Genomic DNA, 23,199 nt, shown 5'->3' with positions numbered 1-23,199 from the left:
CGACTAACATCATATACTACTTATGTCAATATAAGTAGCACACACCACACAACTATCGCGTGCCTCTGATGTACTCGATTGTACACGAAAGCTTTCTCCAACAGATAATATCACTTCACTGAACTCATGAACCGATGAATATTAGACCACCACTGAAAACCCTACGAGCGGTAGACGGCCATCTTGTCCTAGTACGGTGCCACGACTACACAAGTGGATTCCGAACCCAGGACCCTCCGTCTCGCACGCGAACGCCCAGCTTTTAGACCACAGAAATGCTGTCAAAAAGTACTTGTGTTTAACTTCAACCAATCTACGATGCACAACATACATAATATTATGCCTGCTTCGTTGTGATTTTTGATTCTATCACCTCCAATATAGATGCGTCCTGCAATTATTGGAGAGCAATCTACATCTGCGATGAGCCCTGTTTTTGTGATAGCATGTATATCAGGACAAATTTATCCATCATGAGGCCTAGTTCAAACTTTTTATTTCTCAGACTAAGAGATTTTGCTTAGCACATGTTCAAGGTGTTTTAAGAAACACTTGTTCTTTACACACAGGCGTCGGAAATATTAGCTTCCAAGACTTCACTACCCAAAAACTTTGAATCTTGGGATTTGTCTCACCATTTTACTTTCGGGTATTTAACTCAATAATAGAATTTTTCCACTTTATTCGACCAATCTGATAAAATAAAAGTGTTTTACTACGTCTCTTGTATGAGTTATCTAGTATAAGGTCCCTTTTTTAAAAACTTTTGAGTACTAACTTCAAGATTCTTTTTGTTTGTGCCTGGCTACCAACCCACTTACCTAGTCTTTTAACTTCAGTAATACGTAATTTAAAACCTTTTCTGGCAGTACACTTCTGATGACCGATTCCACCAACTTGAGATCATGTGAATGTCTTTTAGCAGTGTCGTTTTCTCTTGATTCTTTCAAATTCTCAATAATAAAACTAGGAACAGATTTGACTTCTTTGAGGGTCGTGCTCACAGCTTTCATTTAGGTTATCATTTATTTCTTGTTAACTGCTGAAATTATCACCTTGGTTGCCCTCCTGGTTTCAACTTATGAACGAATCCGTTAATTTGTAATATCCAGTTGTTATTGTGAGAGAGGTTTCCTGTCTACACATCACATAGATGCATTCACCGTATCAGCAGTTTTTAGAAAATATTCGCTTTCGATGAATGGTTTTCTCCTTGTCTCGACAGTGCAGGACTTATTACGGTTACACTTTATGGTTATGACAAGAGTTGTCTCCTCTATAAATGTATCGACAATTGTCTAAAACTTTGCGTTATATTATCATGGCTGTATGAATGTGTAGTATCAGTTTCTATGTTAAATCCGCATAGCTTATTCTAGATTCCAGACAGGAGAATCTATCCATTCTTCTTGAATTATGTTTTGACCTTGTTAATTAATTATTCACCAACCTTGACTGTTTTTATATGAGCGTAAGTTAATTTAAAACGCTTAACTAGGTTAAGAGCTATTAGTTACCTGAATTTCGGTCGTTTATATACCTATCGATGGTTTGTAAACGTATTCGCAAAATATAAAGCACCAATTTCAAATCCGTTCGATCATTGTTTAATTGAAGCAAGTTTGGTCTCACTGAACTCTGAGAAAACCACAAAGATGGTAATCGCTTGTTGTGCAACTTTTGTAAATGCTGAGAAAAAAAAATCACAAGTCAAACGGGTTTTCCTCGATTCTGTTGATGAATATCTTAAATAACTAAATTTCTGTTTGCTTAACATTTGTTAGCGCTACAGATATCAATGTTTATAGGTTGACTATGAATGAAATGGTCAGTTTAACTGATCCTTCTCCTCTACATCTGTGATATTGTTATATCTTGTGACCGCCGATTAGTGGGCAGCGAATTATCGATCGGACCAAAGACGCGTAAAACACGTATGAACAGTTCTGATTGGCCCTGCTTTCTGCCTAGCCCAGCCAGTTAAGTCCAGAACGCAAGTCTCAGCCTCTGCGATATGAATCATTTATTTCAAACATACTCGGTTTATATATCAACCAGACAGACCACAACGTACCATAAAATAGAAAATAACATTTGTACAAGATTTGACCAACAGGAAAATGACACGTGAAATAAATATTGATCAATAAGAAAGTGATACCATTTCAAGTCCAAGGATAGCATTAGACTTAACAGGATAATTTTTTTGATATTTTTCTGAATATCCCAACAGATATGTGCTACTGATGTCGATAGATATAAGTAATATGTATCATCATTCTAAAGTGAAATACCTAGAGATACAAGGTTAAGAAGATCGAATAGAAGAGAACGAGAACAGAGCGTGATTGGTGTGGAAAATAAGAACCAGTCAAGTTTGTGACAATTAGTTGACATTTTGCAAATGAAGAATTTACCGTATGATTCTCAGATTTTACTAATGGTTTCCGTAATTTTGTCTTCAAATACATTCAGTTGTCCCAACTGTTGTTCTCATTCACTACACATCAATACAGAAAATAAATTTCCCATTCTGACTTTATTCTCAGAAATTGATAGTCCATACTTTTTATTTAATTATTATTAACAGTGTCTTACTGTTAGTTAACTAATTTCTTCTGAGTTTTCATCTAGTAGCATGGTGAAAGAATGTTGTACACATCATATGATCACCTGTTTGGAAAGCGGAAATTGTCGTAACATTTATTGTTAGTTATTTGCCAGTATTCTCTCAAAATTTGCCAACACAATGTGTGATATTTTTTTCACTTTTACTTCGAGAATTCTATCCTAAATATGTTAGATGTTTTTATGTATATCTTAGAAGTGGTGAGTGCTTTGATTAACGTAACAGACGATTGAGTTCATTATACATCGACAAGTGTAAATAAAGTATTCAACCAGTACGTACACAGATGAAATTAAGAGAATTCTTATGAATTTAATTTAAAAGAACAGTACGCTTTCATTTATCTTTTACTGTAAAAGCTTTTTAACGTCCTCTGTCCTTATACTCTACTCGTCGACTGTTTTTTGTATATTTTTTTATGCTACTTATTAATATTCAGTAAATAGTTGTTTCCCTTACAACTTCTATGTATATGTTGTAGCGCGAGTTTGTCGCGAAATTTTCTTTCAGATTTATGGGCTTTCTAAGCATCACAGATACTTCACGAGTCGAGGTTTGTAACTAATTGATGTTTATTCCCCAATGAAGAACCGCTAATTATACAAATCACTGCTTTATGAAATTTGATTTTGCGCAATTGTAATTAGACACGTCGATAGAGTTAACGGGTACTAGATATTTTTTTATTTTGATCAAGAAAACATGTTGGATAAATCCCAGTTCACTTCCAAAACTCTTATTTATTTACAAATAAATCTAAGTTCGTTGTTCAAAGTGGGCTACAATATTCATTAGTATGATGAAATATTAAGGTACTTCCTTTGAAGAATAATGGTAGAATCGACTGTTTCACCATGCTCAATTTTCCTTCGATTATAGTTTTTCATATGAGGTTGATAACCAAAGAACAAGCAGACACTTTACTTGAGTTCATGAACCGATCAATATAAGACCACCACTGGAAACTTGAGAGTAATGGAAGGCCACTCCGTCTCAGCGACGCTCACCAACGATGCCGCCTAAGGGACCCGAACCCTAGACCGTCAGCATCGAACTTATGCACCCAATCTCTAGACCATTTAGACAGCATGTGTGACTCAAGATGGTCCAAAACATTGCGTCACCATCTTCCATTGTCTTCGGTGCGTAACTAAGCTTGGACACAATGTTTTCTTACCATAGTAATAATAATGTTAGTACAAAGAAGAATAATTGTACAATAATAAGCGTGTCTATTCTAACTTCTAATTGTTGGTAGATTGATTACAATAGTAAGAAGTCATCTTAAAAGTTTCATTTTATATGACTCCCAGCGTACATTCCCTAGTGAGTCATCAGTATATTATTCTCAGCAGTTGAGTTATCAGCTATCAGAAGGCATAGTGTGTTGAACCATTTATCTTCGTTGGGCGTGTCAATATTCCGTTTTCTGGCACCAGTATCACCATATTGTGACCTCGTTTGTGGCTGTATCACGTAGGATCTGCATTTCGTAGTTGGAATCCCGAGTTAGCGAGAATACATAATGAAAGTTTCAGTTGTGATTGAGATCGTTCCAGTTGCTGAATAAACGGATTCATGTGCTACTGATCGTTCAATAGTTTTGGTTTCTCAGTTGACGATAGTTAATACACTGCATTTTATTGTCTTCAAAAACATCGACATTACAACCGCAACACAAGTAACGTAAACGCTGAGTAGTTTCATCCTTCCAAAGAACCCAACTTTTTTTGTTTAATTCACAAGTTGATATCTTTTCACAAGTCTTTGCTGAACAGTCATCTATGCTTAACATCCGTTATTAGTGCCTCAAGATAACAAAAGCCTGTGATGATTACTGAGTAAAACATGTGTGTTTAGTAAATCACGAATGAGAGTGGTTAAAGCTAGCAGCAATGACAGACCACTTTAAGTGTCTTGTATTTGTATGCAGTCTCCAATCTCTGAGGATGTTGATATCAAAACCAGAATTTTAAGTAAAATTAAACAGTGTTCGAACATAACTATACACGAAGTACCCATGACGTGCCAGAGAGTGATAATCTTGAAACATTATGCCTCCAAAGTTGAAAATAGTAGCCGGCCAATATGCGTTCATGTTGTAAGCGAAAAGAAAGATTTCGGCTGACGGAAATTGTCACTCACAGACAACCAGCCCTTATCTGCACGTGGAGTTCGGCAATGCAAGAGGTTCTGCTCATACAAAGAATATTGTTGCACTGTCATCGTAAGAGCCATAAAGAAACCAGCCGCAGAAAAAGAACCCAACGACGTCATTCATCAAAACCGTACTTCAAGAACTGCAGCCGAGAAGGAATTCACCGCCAAAGAAAATATGTAACTTTGGACATTATTAAATACTGTATTTGTTTTCAACTTGATATGGCGTCTGATATTAGAATACCCATAGTTCGCTCGTCGACGCAACTAGCACACATAGTGCATCTGGTGGAAAGCTAAATGTTATTGGAGACGTATCCCACATTGTTTTTAACGGTACTGCAACAACGAGTGCGACAGTATACCTTACAAAGTATCCAGCATTTGATCTATTGTGATCAGATCTGATAGAGGTACTAGAACTGGCAGATCATTCGATTAAAAGGAACTGCAGCCACGCCATAACTGATAAATCCGTTCGATAGAACAATGAGAAGACGAAGTTGATCTGAAAAATGTGATGTATTTGCGCTATACATTTCGAACAATCTGGTTACACATATACTTGTCAGGGCATTTTTATATGAAAATTAATAAAGGTCAAACAAATAAAAGTTCAATTAAAATAACTAAGGGGAGAGAATCCGTATTATGCTGCTCAGTTGGTAGTGATTGAAAAGTCTAAGGCCATGATTCCTAATAGACCCAAACAATGCACTAATGATTACATCACATCCCATTGTACTTACCAATTTGCATGTTTGTGTGGACACACATACATAGGGAGGAGTAATCGAACAATCCACTCAAGGGTCAATGAACATGTGTCTAGATGGCTTCAAAATAAATGTGTGTCAAATCATCCTATCAATGTAGGAGGTAGAAAACCAAGTTCATCGATAGCGAAACATATAATTGAGACGGGGCACAAAATTGACATTAATACAGCATTTAGAACGTTGTATAGAAATTGTCAAGATCGAATTCTTAAGTTTATCGAAGCCATAGCTATTCGTAAATTTAAACCCCCCTTAGGTGTACAAACACAATTTGTCGTAACCTTGAATTTACCTTGGTAATTCTTAAGTCATTCTACGGCCTAGGATAACTCGACAATTTCTTATTCTTTCTCTCCCCTTAGTTATTTTAATTGAACTTTTATTTGTTTGACCTTTATTAATTTTCATATAAAAATGCCCTGACAAGTATATGTGTGACCAGATTATTCGAAATGTATAGCGCAAATACATCACATTTTTCAGATCAACTCCGTCTTCTTATTGTTCTATCGAAATTTATAAAAGGGACTAATTGCTTTAAATTCTTCATAAATCCTTAGAGATGAACCAGAAAAACTCCATGTTACAAATGCACCACAACGTGTTTACAAAATTTACGAAAGTAAAGCATTACTAACCCCGAATCTGGAGCTGTCCCTATTTTTAGACCTAATAGAACTATGCATAATGCTGCCCTTCCAGAAGTTGAGCGGGAACTAGAACGGCTACAGAAAATGAATGTTATTGAACTTGTGAACTTCTCAGTTTGGGCTGCACCGATATTGGTTGTCAATAAATTAAACGGTAGCGTTCACTTATGTACAGATTACTCTGCCGGACTAAACGAAGCTCTAGAATCTTACCAGAATTCCTTAACTTAACTTGAAGATCTCTTCGCCAAGCTGAATAGTGGCCAGTATTTTGCAAAATTGGATTTGTCGAGCGGCTATTTGCAAATTCCTGTAGCGAGTGAAAGTAAGGATCTCCTAACGATCAACACACACAAGGGTCTGTTTTGATATAACCAACTGCCATTTATAGTAAAGATGGACTCCTCTATTTTCCAGTAAATTATGGATGTCAAGGTAAAAAATATTCCAGGAGCGGCGTCTTATTTGACTGATATCATAATCATGGGAGCAGACAAAAAAGGCTTGAGGAAGACTACTGACTATATGTTAGCACGTATAGTTGTGTATGGTTTTTACTTCTGCGATGAAAAGCATGATTATTTTGTGCAACAGATGCGATACCTTGGTATAATAGATAAAGATGGGATACGACCAGACTCAGAGAATATAGAAGATATAACAACTATGCCTACTCGACGGTCTTTTTATAGTTTGGTCAGTCATTACTGAACTCTTCTTCCTGATCTTCAACGTCTGTGTACCCAGCAGAATTGTTTACTAACAAAGAATACCAAGTGGATCTGGTCAACAGAATGTCAGGAATCATTCTTGAAACTAAAATAGCTCCTATCGTCAAATCTTCCATTTATACACTAGGATCCAGTCATTCTTATTGTGGTAGCAGTAAATGCATCAAATTATGGAATTGGGGCAGTGGTTCCATATATCTACCCTACTGGATCTGAGAAAGCAATTGCCCACGCCGCATGATCACTAACAAAGACAGGAAGGATTTGTAGTCAGATAGAGACGGAAGCCCTCTCCATTGTCTTTGCTGTAAAGACCTTTCACATGATGCAGTTCGGCAGATAGTCGTCGTTACTAACAGACCACAAGCATCTACTAGCAGTTTTTGGATCCAAGAAGGGTATACATGTTTATACAGCAAGCCGTCTACAACGATGGGCAACCACACCTCTGGGGTACGATTTTGAGATAAATTATCAACCGGCAACGGATTATGAACAGGCAGATGCTTTCTCGAGAATAATTGGCTCCGATTCATTTTCACTAAAATCTAGAAATACCTGAGCGTTTTGTATTGTTTGAAATACGATTCCTTCCAACTAGTATTCTGACCTGCGATTTGGAGGGGTTCAAGCGTTCAAGTGCTCAATTTGTAGGCGGTATAGCAAGAAATATTTAGGCTACAGACTTAACAGTTATTAATCAAATTCCTACTAATGTGCACTCTTTACAGAGCGTCACCTTGAGGTAGGTAAACTAATGAAGACACTTAGGAACAATAATGTTTTATAAATCAACAGAAAAAGTCATACTGAATATTAACTTGTTTCTCCTCAAAATCTTAAAAAACAATCACCATCTTAGGATAATTGCATTTTCATTAACTTTCTACTAAATCTTATCATCTTAATTTCGAAAATGTACTTAAAAATGCAGTCGTGATACTTAAGCATAGTGGGTAGTCAGAAATAACCTTTGAACCTAAATTTATTTGGTATTCATAAACAAGATATGCCATCAATTTTGAGCGAAATAATGAAGGGTGATGAAATTAAAATTGCTCTGTCCACTTCTCTAATCTCAGTGGTTGGTATCAGCTCTCATTCTTTAGTATCGAGATGTCCATGATAATTGGTCACTGTGTAGCGTTCAATGTCACACTTCACCATAACTTAATGTTGTACAAATAAAACAAACCAAGAGGTAACATCAGTGTTTTTTTAGCTGAAAAGTAAATTAGGAAAAACACTGACAGTGTATAGAATATAAACAGAAGAAATTGTCAAACTGTATTATAAAGGAAACCCTAAAATAGAATTCTGGAGGTAAAAGGAAAAGAAAATGAACAAAGAACACATTGATACAGGAATCGGAGGTAGACATCAAAGGAATGAATAGAAATTGAAAACAATAGAAAAGGTGAGCTCTGGACAGAGACCTGATTGGAAGCCTACACCCATCCACGAGGTGTAACAGGCGTAAGTTAAGTAAACGATAACGTCTCAGAATATGAACTTCGGGGAAGGTCGTTCGAATACAACACTGACAATCATCTCGCTCAAGATTGATGGTTCACAAGTTTTAGCCACCACAAAAGCTAGGTTCATGGTTACTTGATGAGAATCTTCAATCATCTAAGATTTTTAATCACTTAGACTAATAGGCATATTTTAACTAGATTGATAGTATTCGATAAGGATTAATAACTAAACTAGCGCAAATTCAGTTAATACTCCTTAACTATCTAATTTTTTATAAGTTGTTGGAGTTATAATGGTTTTATCTTAATACCTGATTAATATTATAAAAACATAGAAATGCTATATGTATATTCTTCAAATGTAATTCTGTTGTAGAGGCAATTACTCACTGAAAACGATGGTGCACGGTCGTTCAAAATCATGGATTGATTGAAGTTAGACATTAACACTGTAGGATGTCAACTCAATGGTCAAGAGGCGTTAGGCATTCGCTTGCGAAATCGAAAGTCTTGGCTTTGTGTCTCGTGTGTGAGATCATCTATACGCACTGCTGAAGAGTGCCATATTAGGATGAAACCTGACCGTTGTTGCTACCTTGACGTGGTGGTCGGGCTTGCCTATCGTGATGAAGCAACCGAGCTATACTGGCTGGAACAACCGCCCCTCAAGAGCCTACCATATCAGACAGGTCGGTTGAAGAGCGGTATGACTAAAAGCAACGAACTCAAGGTCCGAAGGCGAAGTCGTACTGCTAACCGTACAGAGATGTGACAGCAGTAAGGTGTTTCCTTCGGGCAACCAGCATGACAGCGATGCTGCCTTTCCACAAAGAGGGGTGGGGTTAGAAAAGGTCGACCCCAAAAATGCACACCTCGCTTTATCCCACGGATATCCGTCTCCGGCGGTAAGGTCTCAACAAGTACGGAGCTAACACAAAAATTACTCATAAAAAGGCCGTGTGTGACCGACCTCAATCAGTTGTCCCTTGGGCACTGCGGTCACGCTCTCAGGTCACCAAGGCCACCTCTAATCCTAGTTCCTTTTCAGGTACCTCCAGAAGAACCCTTCCACGGTGTGGGCAACCGGGAAGTGATAACCGCCCTCATACCTCTAACAGCACTCAAGACCACCTCTTAATGCTTTAATACAACAAAACCATGTTACCAAACAATTTGAATCAAGAACCATGATAACTGTTTTTTTCATAAAGAAACAAATAATTTATTTGGTTATTTGTTAGTTTATAACAAAGTATGAAATTCAGAAATTATTTTTTTGTTTAAACTTAAAAGAAACAACATTATAGTGACGTTTTGTCCACTTTTTTGTACGATTCATTATAAGTTAGTCATATAAATAAGAATTTGAATTGTTCAGATCATGAGTCAATCAAGGCTAGATCACTATGGAACATCACCTGGAAGCACTAGATAACCATTTCGTCCTATTGCACGACTCCACACCAGCGCACATCCACCAACCCACCTCATGAGATTCGAACCCAGGACCTATTAGTCTTGTACACTAACGTTTAACTTCTAAACCGCTAAACAATCCTATCATAAGACGAAACAGCTATCTAGTGTTTCCAAATTTTCCCTAATAGTCTAACTTCGATTGATTCATGATTTCAACTATTAAAGTTACTGTAATATCTACAAACGAACAAACAAAAAATCCCTTCTGATATAAATAAGAATTTATAAATAAAGTTATAATTACATATCAATCAAGAAATATAAGTTTAGGGGTTGTGCAGATTGTTACGTTCTTGATTGAGATCATGAACCGATTGGTGTTAGACCACCATTGAAAACCTGGAAGCACTAGACGGCCATTTCGTCCAATTGTGGGACTCCTCAGCAGTGCGCATCCACGATCCCGCCTGCGGGATTCAAACCCAGGGCCCTCAGTCTCGCGCGAGATTGCTTAACCTACTGGACCACTGAGCCGGCATCCAATGGTGTTAATGTCTAATCTCAACCAATCGTGGATGCACACTGCTGAGGAGGAGTCCCACAATAGGACGAAACGGCCGTCTAGTGCTTCCAGGTTTTCAATGATGGTCTAACATCAATCAGTTCATGATCTCAATCAACAAGAAATATAAGTTAATACAATACAATATAATATACATTAAAAGTTACATAGTTAGTTATTAATGCACCGGATATATAGTAGGATTAATATTTAATTCCTGAATATCATTTTGATTATGTAATCGATCATTAGAACTATCATTAAATTGATGAAATTCACAATTTCGATGTATATTATTATTATCATTATTATTATTATGTAATGAGGTTTGAATATTGATTATTTCTAATTTCTCATTCGATTTAATCAATGATGTTTCAGAATTAATCAATGAATTATTTGAATTTTTCGATGTATTTAATTTTTCATGATTATTATTATTATTATCGATTTCCAATGAAACCAAATGTTGATTAGTTTTAAATAATTGATTGGATTCAATAGAATTTTCTAATTTTAAATTACCCTCTAAATTACCTTGGATACAATTTGTATTGATTTTTATATTTGAATTTAATAATGTATCATTTTCTTTTAAATCAATATTTATTGATTTATGAATAGGATTAGAGATCATTGATAAACGATTTGATTGATGTGATGATAAACTATCCGTTTGATAATGTTCATTTATTGTTGTATGAGTTGGACAAAATAAAAATCCAGATTCACCAGATGGAAATCTAACTATTAATGGTGTAAGACATGATGATAATTGATTGATTGATTGATTAGTAGTATCCTGTGATAAAGAATCAATTGTAGAACTATTTCTAAATGTATAATTCGTTAAATCTTGATTAGTCCGTTTTTCTGTTATTAAATGACATGTTTCATTATTTTCAATATCATTTGAATGAGATAATTCAATAGTTGTACATGATTGACGGTCTTTTTGTTGAGTAGATTGTGAAGAACTATGTTGATATATACTATTGGTATTACTATTTGATTGTGTAAATGGATGATATTGTTTCGATTGTTGTTGAAGATCAACTTTTCTTGTTAATTTATCAGATTGTTCACCTGTACATAAATATTGCATACGATAAGTTGAATAAGGATTTGGTGATACAATGATATGATTTGGTATAATTACACCATTTCCATTTGTTGTATCAGTTAAACTTGTTGAATCATTTGAATATAATAATGATCCATTTAAACTACCATTTTGACCAGTAATAGTAATACTACCATTTTGAAAACAACATTCAGATAATAGAGGATGATTATGATGATGATGATAATTGGATTGTTTAGAATAATTAACCGATTGTGAATGAAATAAATTTGTTCGTTTTATTGAAGTTGGATCTGATTCTAATGAAACACCAGAACTACTTTGACCATTCTGTTTATGATATTTGAATAAATCATCTGGATTCATTGTTGATGAATTACTAATTAAATGATGAAATGTTGGAGTTGTTGATTTATATGAAACATTTGTATTATGTGTTGTTGATAATGGTAGAATGGATGTAGTTGGTTGAAATAGATTTGGTAACATCATATTACTATTCATAGGTGGTAATAAATGATTATTTTCATTCTGTGTATAATGTCCAGATTTATTATGATATAATAAGACAGATTCTGTTAAACTATCATCAATTTGTGTAGAATAATTCATGAATGTTGTATTAGGTTCAATGATTTGTCCAACATGACATGATGTCATTAATAATGGTTGATGATTCGATACATTCAATGATTTATTCATAGATGTTGACATGTTTAAATTAGATTTGGTTTGTATACATAATACACATTTTAAGTAGGAGTTTACTTTTCCATGTTGGGCATCATCTGAAAACATTTCAATGATTCAAGATAAATCTATTAATGTTTTAAAATTAAATTGGCGGTATTTTGACATGAAGTTATCAGTGAAATGATTACTTTGAACTGGTATATATTAATCTAGTTATATGAATTAGTTGAAGTTAAACATTAATATCGTTGGAAGCTAGCTGGTTCAATGGTCGAGACCGATAAGTCCTGGGTTCGAATCTCGTGAGGTGAGATCGTAGATGTACACTGCTGAGAAGTCTCATACTAGGATAAAACAGCCGTCCAGTGTTTCCAGGTGGTCTTCCATAATGGTCTAACCTCGATTGATTCATAAATTCAATGATTAAATTACTAGTTATTATATCTTCATGTACTTTCCAATTTGAGGTATCTCTACCTCTATTTATATAAATAATCAATAAATTGTGCCATATAAACTTAAAAACTCAAATCTTGAATAATGAAACTCCTTTGATGGCTAAAATAACTTTATTTTTCCGACACAGAGTTTAAACAAGAATGCACTGTGATATAACGTGTGATTTACAATACTTTTTTCCTCCCTTACACTTATATTAAGGTGATACTTTAATACGTTTATAAGACCAATCATGTTGTATTAGAGTCATGATTCGCGATCCGAAATAGACAATCGGTATAATACTAGAGATTACTTTAGTCAATCTGATTACAAGTAGTCGCACACAGTGAGTTCAGAATAAAAACCAATGACAAGAAGGAACATCACATATATTCACTGTTTGTTTGAGAATGAAGTCATATGAGTTTTGCTAAATCCAGTTATATTATTCGAAAAATTAACACAGCGAGATGTCTAAGCCGTGTTTGGGCTGATCAATCATTATCTGGTGAAGCCAGTTGACTTCTTTGGAAATAATTTTCATTTCATAAGACTCACAAATACACCACGTAGATGTGATTTTGTGAGAAAATCATTACTCCCATTTATTGGCGCACAAGCGTCGCAACATGGACAAACATAGTCTACATGCATACTGGTAACACATAAGTTTTCATCTATGGATGCCTTGGCGTACACATAAGTATACTGACCTTGTAAGAGAATATACGTTACATGCACCCTGGTATCACATAAGTTTCCCCTCATGAATCTCATAACATATGCATTTATATATTCACTCACTTGGGAGGATAGATAATCACCACTCTCTTTGGACGCATTTGCTACGCCTAGATGTTACTTATGCATCACATGTATATCATTGGTATAAAGACGGTTACTTCTTCACTTCTTGACATACATATAAGCATGAGCACTCTTTCAGGAAAGGTTGATAGTCACCTCTTTCTAGTATTTGTTACCATATTTTTTATTGTCTTTCACCTAAAAGATTAGGCCGCTGATTTTATTGGACATATGAGGACGGGGCAGCTTACGTCCTTAGTGCCAACCTAGACGCATACCCTTTGGATAAACCTTAACACATAAATCACATGAGCCAAAACTTGTGAAGTTCACAGATATAAGCATACACATCGAGCAGCTCGCAAGATTTCAGAGAACCTCTAGAATGAAACTCAATTAGTCTGGTTTACAGAAGAGTGGTGGATAAGTTCGATCTCTTCCAACCGCTCAGGTTAGTTAACAAGTTGCTCATACTACCCAGCAGCACCGTGGTAATACTTTAGATCAGATATCAGTGTAGTATTTTTGTCACAGGTTTCACTATTTAACATTGAATTATCTATCGAAAGCATATTATGTAGTGAAGCTTTATAAACTCATCGTTTACTACAGATGTCCAAGTTGTCCAATTGATCTTAGAAATACTATTTTCACATATATATTAGTTTGTTTTTAGGTTTAAAATTACAGAAAAATAAAGCTGCAGTTAAAATGTAACGTTTAATACTAGAAACTTTTTAGATGAAATCTTAAAAGAGAAACACACTAACCACATATAAAATACTTATGTTTTATATCCTATAAACATTGTGAACAGTTTGTTCTTTCAGACCTTAACTCCCCTAACAACCAATTAGAAATTACTGTTTGATTTTGTCCGGAAGCTTAAAAAATCCTAATGTTTGACATTAGCTTGTGAACACTATTTTATTCAAAAGTATGAGACGTCATATAATGTTTAGGATTTAATAGATCTGGATGATCAGTATAGGGTTGTGGAGATTATTAAGTTATTATTATTGAGATCTTGAACTGATTGATGCTAGACCACCATCGAAAACCTTGAAGCACTGAACGGCCGTCTCGTCCTACTGTGGGACTCCTCAGCAGTGCGCGTCCACGATACAATGGAAGATGGTCGCTCAGTTTTGTAGATTGGTTGGGGTTAGATATTAACACCGTTGGATGCCGGTTCAGTGGTTCAGTAGGTCTAGCGTTCGCGCGTGAGAATGAAGGCACTGGGTTCGAGTCACGTAAGCGAAGTCGTGGATGCACACTTCTAAGGAGTCCCACAATAAGAGGAAACGACCATCCAGTGCTCACAGGTTTTCAATTGCGGTCTAACACCAGTCGGTTCAAGATTTCAATCAAGATCTGAAAGGACACCAATACTCTGGGTATTTATTAACTGAAATTTTATTAAATGCCTTTTATTCACCTATATGTTTTTTGATGAATAAGTTAGTATGAAATTGATTTACCTAAATAACTCTTCAATAATAAACATCGAATTATTAAAATAATATTGACGATCAGAGAAATAGCCAATATTCCAATCAAACTGAGTACCAATTCAGGTCGGGTCACTATAAAGAGAGTAAAATATGAGATAAAAGTATAGGAAAACATGAATGACTTCATTATAAACACTTATCTATTATTTAAATTAAAGTACAAAGTAAGCATGTCTCAAACATAATTTGGCTTCCTATTCAGTAGAAAGTATTTGATGATAAATGTTCTTTCATTTAATTAACGTAACGTAGTGTAGAAGTGATGGGCCGCCTATGCTCTTTCATTAAAAGTAACAGGTGTAAGTGAACAAGTAAGTGTAGAAGCGATTTACAAATTAAAGTCATTAGTCGAAATGTAGTGTTCCAAAATAGATTAGACGGTATAATGAATTCCATTCAGTAAAGTACATTCTAAATACCGATTTGTTCTCTGAGAGATAATAAACTAAACCACTAAGTAACTTCAGTTTAATGTTATGGGAGAACTTGTGTTCACATTCTACCGTAGATTGGTTTAGTAAAACAAATATACTTCTAACTTGAAATGTGTACTTTTGAATATGTCTTTAGAATATATGTTCACCTCACACTAAAGTCATTGTATACGGCACTGTTAAAATGATACCATAGGGTATTAGATCCATCTAATGATGAACTAATACGAAGTTGATAAGAGAATATGTTTCTTTCTAATCTAACTAGGAATTATTATGTGGTATTATGAGGTAGATTTTGCAAATACTGTAAAAGTGGAATAGTACTAATTCACCGTATCCATAGTACTTGTGTCGGAGGTTCTAAAAGGTTAAAGTATGTATTTGAAAGTTTTATGTTTATAACAGTTGACTTGCTTACTGAGATATACTCAACCTTATATTCCAGTAAAAACAAAACAATCTATCATATTGAGATTTAGATGGTGGTTGGAGGTAGTCAACAGGACACCCTGAATCCGGTTTCGTGCTACTGGCACTGTCAGCAAGGTGTACCTGTAATCTTGAGGGAACTGGTGCTCCTGGCGGATTCGATCTCGTGTCACCCAGCTTCACAGTCAGAGACGTTACCATTGAGCTATCCGTGCCGTGGTAACGTCTCTGACTGTGAAGCTGGGTGACACGAGATCGAATCCGCCAGGGAGCACCAGTTCCCTCAAGATTACAGGTACACCTTGCTGACGAGTGCCAAGTAGCACGAAACCCGGGTCCAGGCTTTCCTGTTGACTACCTCCAACCACCATCTAAATCTCAATACATAGTGCCCGTAGTGTCGAGTAACCTAGACTGGTGGCCACACTGCAACATGATCGATAGCATTCGATCTGCACTAATAAGGACTAGACAAGCATGACATTGATCACCACCCAGTGATCAATCAATTGTGAATCTATCATATTACTATTCATAGATGTCCCAGCTCAGTTAACCAGAATTGTCTACACAGTATACTTCGATTATACTTCAGTATGATAAGTTTACTTTCTGATAAATTCCGTCATCGATTTCTGACTTCTATTAAACAGCATTATATTATTCACATTCTATTCAAACTTCATACTGAAAACATCAAGAACCATTTACATAAACTTCGAGATTTATTAGGTCAATCAAAAATCGATAAGTGAACGTGATTGTCCAAGAAATGACTTTAATTTCTGAAGAATAATGCTTTACAAAACTAAGCCACCGATAATATATAAGTTCACATCGTTGTTGATTCGCTTAAGGCAATAAACTCTATCTTTTCACGTGAGTAGCCAATTGATTCGTACATAGAAAGATTAAGTATCATATTCAACTCTCAAGGATTAGCAAAGCAAGGACAGTGTTCCTACAACTGAAGAATATGTGGAATGCAAGATAACTGTTACTCAAAATCAATGTCAGAATCTTCATTATAAGATTCAAGACAGTTCTACTGTACGGAGTTGAAACTTGGAGAGCTACTACAACTACCAAAAAAGTACAGGCATTTATCAACAATTGTCTACACAGAATACTTAATATCTGTTTGTTGGATAATATCAGCAACAACCTACTGTAGGAGAAAATAAACCAGCATTAACTGAAGAGAAAATTAGGAAAAGACGTTGACGGTGGATAGGACATACATTGTGGAAATTTTCAAACTGTATTACAAAGAAAACCTTAAAATCCAATTCTGGAGGTAAAAGGAAAAGAGAATGAACAAAGAACACATTGATAAGAGAATCAGAGCTAAACATCAAAGGAATAAATAGAATTCGAAAACAACAGGAAAGGAGAGCTCATAACGGAGTTGACTGAATAAACCTGATTAGTGGCCTATGCTCCTCGATTAGGTGTAACAGGGGTAAGAAAAATAAGTAAGTAGTCAAGTTACGGATACCGCACTTAATAACTATTAGAACTATAAAAGCCTAAAGCGATATATATAAGTCGTAAATGGAGATCATAGGTAGAAAGTAATATCAGCTATATTAAATTTGCATGACTATCTGATGTGTGGGCGATGATGATTTCTCAGCATATACATTTTTTCAGGGTCGTGTATAATGCCTTTGTTTCATCTTTGACCGTATCTAGAGAGCATACGGTCTTGATTGTATGATACAGTGTCTTAATAAGGTTCCATTTGTATTGCAGAGGAACAAAATTAAGAAGGTTTGCATATTGTTTATGTTTCTTCTTAGTTATCCGTCTTTTCTCCTTGCAAGTAGAACATATAGAAACGCTATTCTACCCCCATTTTTCTTCTCACATGTGAATTTTGTGGACTGGTGAACTGTATTGAATCGTTTGAGTGTTTCTATGAAGTCCGTATGGTCGTTACAAAGCATAAGTGTATAATCCATATATCGGCAGTAAAATGAAAAATTGTCGGTCTGTTGTGACAGTGGGTTGTTTTCTAGTTTAGATAGCAAAATGTTAGCCAATATGGGACCTAGAGGTGAACCCATAGCGACACCATCTATTTGCCTATAGATTTCACCACTGAATTTGAGATGTACATTCATAGTACATTTTAGTAGTAATTCTTTGATAATCACAGGAATTATAGTTTCTACTTCATGTTCTTTAAGCTGTTCACAAATATATTCTACAGTTTCTTTGAGTGAGACATTTGTAAACAATGACGTTACGTCAAAGGACATCATCGTTTGACCTGTCGTGTTTATGTTTTTAATCTTGTCAACGAACTGGGATAGATCCTTAATACTATGCTTTACTAGGTGTTTAATGAGGGGTTTTTTCAAACGGTTACTAACCACTTTGCTACAGTATGATAAGGGGAATCGTAAATGTCCAAAATTGGTCTCAACGGGATATCCGGTTTATGTACCTTCGGTAGTGCGTATAACCTAAGTAAATGGGTACCTATCGGCTTAATCAATTCATATTTGTCTGGTGGAATCATTTGTTGATCTCTGAGCTTTTTTAAGGAACTGCTCAGTTCATTCTTTATATTATTATTGACATCATTTTGGTTATTCAGTTTCTGAAATTTTTAGTGATCATTCAAGATGTTATTCATCTTGTCAATGTATTTTTTGTTAAGTAGGATAGTTTCTGCTCCTTTATCAGGTTTTGTGATAATCAATTGCTCCTATGTAGCAAGTTATATTGACAGATGTTCGAAGAATTTATACAGTCGGGCTCGTGAGCACCTCCCAATATGGTTAAGTTAAGGTGTAATCGAAACGGCTAACAGTTCCATTTTGATCCATTCAATTCAGACGGACATATGAATATTTATTCAATAAAGCTGAATTCTTTGAATATAAGATTTCAATTATAATAGTAACAATAATCTAAGTTAACTTACATTTAAAATCAAGTAGACGTTGACTTTCTTGTTTCTGTGCCAAACGAATATACTTTTTATCCATAGTGTCATTTTTCAATTCATCAGTTGAATTCATCAAATTATCTGGGTTTTTTTTAAAGAACAAACGGTAAATCTTTCATGCGATTTAAACAATTTGCTGTGTAATTCACAATTTAATAATGGGATTCATGAGTCAATTAAAGTTAGACTATCATGGAAGACCACCTGGAAGTACCGGATGGCCTTTTCATCCTAGTATGGGACTCTTCAGCAGTGCGCATTCATGATTCTGCCCGCGAGATTCGAACCCAGGACTTATCGGTCTTGCGCACAAACGCTTAACCGCTAGACTCATGAATTCAACTACTAAATTACTGTAATCTTCAAAAGAGTTTATGATTGACAGTCAATAAGCTTATAGACCTAAAATTTAACTTTAATCATGCTTTTTATAGAAGTAAATGATTATGGAGCTGTTATTTTTTATACTTATATTCATACATAATATCCCTTAAACAGATTAGTTTGTGTTAGAAATTCCTTGAAAGCGAATTTCTTAAAGACAGTTATTCCAATACCTTCATAAGTTGCATTAAGTTTTGAGTCCTCATTCATGAAGAGAACTTAACTACGACGAAGTATAATAACAGCTCTCTATAAGATATAATATGAGGTATTCAATTCTTAAATGAAATACATTGCTAACCGAATTCAGTTTATGTTAGTGGATGATGAAGAATGACCTCCAAATAACACAAAAGCTTTAGAAGGAAACCTTACTTTGATGCATTGTCTCCACGGTAGCTTCATCGAAATTATTCGGATTTTTCCTGTTTTCAGTCATTTCACTCTTCGTTGTAATTGAATTGATTTTATTGAATTTAGATTGACTTTTGATGTTTCTGTGAGACTGATTTATAATATCGGTTCTATTTTGTTTCAATAAGCCATTCTTAATCTGAATATCATTATTACTGCTGGTAATATTTTTATCAGGATTATTACTAGCATCACTGATATTTGTTGGAAAAGTTTCTGCAGCCTGTAATTCTAGCGATCTAACTGCCCGTTGTCCACGATATTCACAATTCCATAGGCCAGTATGATCAAGTTGTTCCATATTAATAATATATTGATATTGGAATGTGCTTGCATTGATCCTTTTAAATTGACATCCTTCAATAACTTGTGCTATACTACGTGGTATTGTACAACCATTTTCATTTAATAAACAGTTTGGACTACAGTCCATATAACATATGGAAGTTGAAAGCTGAAATACAAAAACGTAAACCGTAAGCAAATGCGTATTTAACTTTACTATTAAAATTACTATAATATCTACAAAAACCCCTTCTGATACTAATCAGTATATGCTCACCAGCGACTAAATTCAATAGCTATTTCCTGGAATTCTAGTGAGAAGCCATGACCAGTGGGGTTCAACCGGGTCTGTTGTGAGACAGTAACTCACCGAAGACAATGGTGGACGGTAGTGCAATTTGATGGATTGATTGAAGTAAGACATTAACACTGTTGGATGCCTGCTCAGTGGTGTAGATGTTAAGCATTGGCGCGCAATACTGATAGGTGCTGGGTTCAAATCTCGCGAGCGGGGTCGTGGACGCACACTTCTGAGGATTCCCGTACTACGACGAAACGGCTGTCCCTACTTACAAGTAAACGACGCAACGATAAAATCTTTTGTTTTTCATTTGATTACTTCTTCACAGTGTACAGAAATGGCAAATTTTAAGACCGAATTTTGTTGTCGGAAATATTTAACTCAAATTTTGATTAAAATTGGATGGTACCTAGCAGTGGAATCAACGATCACCGATTAGTTCTGTTTAAGACTAGTTAGTTGAATATACCTGCAATCCAGTGTTGATATCCATAGCGAAAATAAATCATAGTACCTTTCACTTTAGATGCCGACACGTTAACTACAGTTTTATCGAATTGAGATAAACGTTGGCTTATTTAGCTGAGCATGATTTCTATTTGTAAGAGCCTAAACACGAATACCTTTTTTATTATCAAACTGACATTAGCATCTTTAATTCAGTTGTGACAAAATCTTTGATCAGTGAAGTTAATCGTTGTAGAGTGTTAGGCATTTACCACTGAAGAGAATGAAAGATAGTCACCCAATGTCGTGGATTGGATGAAACTAGACATAAACATCCTTTGGTCCTGACTCATTAGTTTAAAGATTAAGCGTTTGCACGAAAGACAAAATGTTCTATGTTGGATTCCTAACTACGGGGTCATGAATGCTCACCGTCGAGTAGCCTCATAAAAAAAACGAGACCAGGATCCAATAATTTCAGGTTTTCAATGGCAGTTTAATCTGATCTCATCCTAACCAAAGTGAGTAGTCACTTTACTTTGATATTAACTGATAATTTAACATTTAATACAGTAGAAAAGTATAACTTGTTTCTAGTAATCATTAGGTTCATAAAAAGAAGTAAGCAAAAATAATGATCTAATAAGAGATCCATGTGAGGTAGAAATCATTTCAATGTACATCATTGAATAACATTTTGTTTAAAATAATTTCATGATCTGATTATAAGTGTTCGGATTTCAACATTTAAGAAAACGACAAGAATTGAACCCTTACCTATTTATACATATCATTTGCTCATTTACTAAATATTGAGGAGTTTATAAAGTATCCTAATAATTGAAATGTATTTGTTGAATACTTGAATGTTTTCCTACGTTTAACTTAGGATGAATAAATATTTATCAAGTTAAATGTATCCAGATTGAGAAGATAAAAACACATACGTCTTCTTGTTTCAGTGGGGGCTTTTCAAAATATGTACGCCTTAGAGGAGACAACTACCATCACTATTCAACAGGACGCTTCCTACCAGTTGCTATTCATCCTTTTCATATCTGCTTCCAATTCCGATGCAATATGTTCTTTAGCCTTCCTCTTTTCCGCTTCCCTTCAGGATTTCAAGTTGGGGATCGCCTCTTTATGCAGTTTGGTGATTTCTGTAATCTATGTCCTATCCATTTCCATCGTCGTTTCCTAATTTCCTTTTCAGCTGGAAGTTGGTTCGTTCTCTCCCACAATAAAGTGTTGCTGATGGTATCCGGCCAATGGATGTTGAGTATCTTGCTTTGACAATTGTTTATAAATACTTGCACCTTCTTGATGATGGTTGTAGTTGTTCTCCAAGTTTCAGCTCAGTACCGTAGAACTGTCTTGATGTTTGTATTTCAGTTTCTCACTATGATGTTGATTGACAGTTGTTTTGAGCTTCATATGTACTTTAATTGTAGGAGTGTGGCCGTTGCTTTGCCAATCGTCGCCTTCATTTCTGCATCTGATCCTCCTTGTTCATCGATGATACTTCTCAGATACGTTAAAGATTCCACATCTTTCAGAGTTTCGCCATCAAGTGTGATTGGATTGCTGATTACAACTAGCTTTTTAAAAAAAAAACGCAATGTCAGTATTCTTGACAAACGTAACGTATTAATTTTATAAATACAATTTAACTGATCATTATCCAAAGGAAAGTTTGGTGAGACTATATTTTATGGACGACCTATGAGTGACGCTAAAGTGACCTTGAGAATGTCCACCCAATAACTAGAACCAAATGATGTAAGGAATTATAATTATAATTTATAGTTGGTGATTAAGGTTAGGAATTAAATTTAAGGTTTTCATTACGAAATGACATCAGCTATAATGCCAAAAGTCTATTTATCCAAATGGATGAATGAATTTCACGCCGGAAATCCGAGACCTATTATCTCATACCTGATTAGTTTGTCTATAAATTATAGTCTCACCAAAAGTTTTTTTAAATTCTTGTTTAGTTTTAAAATAACTTACCTGTGGACAAATTAAATATACCGTACTTGTTGGTTTCATTTCAATCATTGATTCATTGATGAATTGTGTTTGATTATGTATATTTTTGTTACTATGGGAAAAATCAATTTCTTTTATGTTTACTTCACATGTCATTAAACCTTTTCTATCAGCACGAATTCGATAGAATATATTTATAATATTAGATAGAATAGAATGATCTAAATTAGAATTACTATAATCTATTATACGTTTTAATCGATTTAAAGGCATAGTGTTTCTAATCAACACATTGGTTTCATATGATAATATTGAATGATAATTTATAACATTTAATAATTGAATAATGATGATTACATAATACATGATGTAATCGATAATGATGAATCGATTCAAGTTACCAAGGAATGTTAATATTCAATTCAATGATGAGTTGGAATTTAAGTGTTCGATCAAATGAATTTTATTCAATCTGTAAAACAAGAAAAAAAATTGAGAAAAAGAGGCTAAATGATTAGACTCTCTTTTTTGTTTTATTTTTTATAATACTATTATATATCAGAAGGGGTTTTGTGAATATCATAGTAATTTTAATAGTTGAGAT

At 34.8% G+C, this 23,199-nt stretch overlaps 1 protein-coding gene across 1 annotated transcript; it reads right to left on the bottom strand.

Annotated features, from left to right (window-relative positions):
• Positions 1 to 10,120: 10,120 nt before the first annotated feature.
• On the bottom strand, positions 10,121 to 22,961 carry MS3_00001435 (uncharacterized protein; the record flags this gene model as incomplete). Its single annotated transcript, XM_012941995.2, has 5 exons — positions 10,121 to 12,280; positions 14,915 to 15,019; positions 18,749 to 18,853; positions 19,532 to 20,024; positions 22,617 to 22,961. The coding sequence occupies 5 exons, from the start codon at positions 22,959 to 22,961 to the stop codon at positions 10,587 to 10,589; spliced, it is 2,742 nt and encodes a 913-aa protein (XP_012797449.1). The 3' UTR covers positions 10,121 to 10,586.
• Between the last annotated feature and the right edge of the window lie 238 nt (positions 22,962 to 23,199).

The sequence above is a fragment of the Schistosoma haematobium genome, chromosome 1, assembly GCF_000699445.3.
Source record: "Schistosoma haematobium chromosome 1, whole genome shotgun sequence".
Classification (NCBI taxonomy): Eukaryota; Metazoa; Platyhelminthes; class Trematoda; order Strigeidida; family Schistosomatidae; genus Schistosoma; species Schistosoma haematobium.
The sequence above is the reverse complement of the archived record's forward strand: the minus strand, read 5'-3'. Positions and strand labels throughout refer to the sequence as shown.